At 30.1% G+C, this 1,531-nt stretch overlaps 1 protein-coding gene across 1 annotated transcript; it reads left to right on the top strand.

Moving 5' to 3' along the window:
- Positions 1–393: 393 nt before the first annotated feature.
- Positions 394–867, top strand: LOC129619115 (basic salivary proline-rich protein 4-like). The gene has a single exon (XM_055534211.1). The coding sequence runs from the start codon at positions 394–396 to the stop codon at positions 865–867; it is 474 nt and encodes a 157-aa protein (XP_055390186.1).
- Positions 868–1,531: the final 664 nt, after the last annotated feature.

Here is a 1,531-nt window from a genome sequence, read left to right as displayed (position 1 = left end):
AACTATTAATATATTTGAGTATAAGAGAACTTTCTCCCCAATCGCGTTGTAGCTAGAATGAACTGATCAAAAAATTATTTTTGTCTATTCAACTTAAGTTTTAAAACGCTGCCTACAACAATTTTCCATAAATTAATTAATTTTTTTCTGAAGTGCTAATTTGACTATTCAAAAATTAATTTTAAGATTTTTTAAATTATAAAAATTCTAAAAATAAAAGCGGTTTTCAATTTATTAACGTCGTAAATTAAATGACTCAACTTTTATTAAAAAATTTCCTAATCCTACCTTCAATGAGTTTGTATTTAAAACAGTGACAAAATCATTATAAAATTAGTTTTAATTTACTCTTTGTCATTGGAACTACACCGCTAATAATCAAAGTAAAGGAAAATGGCAAAGTTTCAAATTATATTCTTTGTCTTAACTGTTGCTGTATTTTGTGTGATATCTGCTAAACCATTTAATTTAGCTCCTGATGATGATGACTCAAACAATGGAAATAAAAATATTTTCAAGAGATCTTTATATTTAGATAGTGATCCCGAAAATACTAGTGAAAAAAAAAATGGAGATGATACAAATCCACCACCAGATCAAGGAAAGAAACCAATTTTTAAAAGATCAGCTGAACAACTTCCAAGTGATTCAATGAATGAAGATGATGATTCCAGTAGCAATCCTAAAAATATATTTAAACGATCACCAGATGATCCAGCTAAACCAGGACCACCACCAGCAGGATCACCACCACCAGCTGGTGCACCACCAGCTGGTAAACCACCAGGACCACCAGGCCCACCAGGACAACCTGGTGCACCTGGTGCACCTGGCGCTTCACCACCACCAAGTACAGCATCTAGTTAAATGAAATTCGAATCAAGTCGAGTGATTTAATTTCAAAAAAAAAAATTTTAAGAAAAATGTTAATATTTGTGCATTATTTAAAGTGATTTTTGAAAACAATGAAATATAAAATAAACGTGAAAATGGCTTAACTTTATATTGGTTATAAATTGTTTTTGGAAAAAATTCAAATAAGTGCAGACATAATATATCAGTGTCTTCTTTCACGTTTCTAGAATGGATTCCTTAACTTATAGAACCAGTAACGGATTTTGCTCTGCCGCTGACCTGTAGTATGTAGAATGTTTCGAAACAGTAGCCATTCTAAAAGTAAGTAAGATAAAAACTCGACCGATAGCCTTTGAACCTTTAGAATGGAAAATTCTTTTAGAACGGAAGTTACTTTTAAAAAAATGTGAAAATTTAAAAATTTCACGAAATTTCTCTAAAACCTAAATGGCTTTGCTCTAAACTTAAGAAGCTTTATTGTTTTCTCTATTCAAATTGAATTTGACTATTCAAATTTGCCAATACAAACAACGAGGTTGAGTAGCTGCCATACAACTTAAGAAGATGATTCAAAATATTTTAAAAATTAATGAAAATATTAAATATGAAATTTTGTAAAATTTTCCAATTACATCTTCTATGAATTCTGAATGTTTTAATGGTGAGTGGGGACTGT

Source organism: Condylostylus longicornis, unplaced genomic scaffold (genome assembly GCF_029603195.1).
Source record: "Condylostylus longicornis isolate FDR11 unplaced genomic scaffold, ASM2960319v2 ptg000001l, whole genome shotgun sequence".
Classification (NCBI taxonomy): domain Eukaryota; kingdom Metazoa; phylum Arthropoda; class Insecta; order Diptera; family Dolichopodidae; genus Condylostylus; species Condylostylus longicornis.
This window is presented reverse-complemented; position numbering and strand designations above follow the sequence as displayed.

Excerpts from the sequence above, each read along its gene's own strand:
- LOC129619115 (XM_055534211.1), top strand. The coding sequence starts at position 394 with ATGGCAAAGTTTCAAATTATATTCTTTGTCTTAACTGTTGCTGTATTT.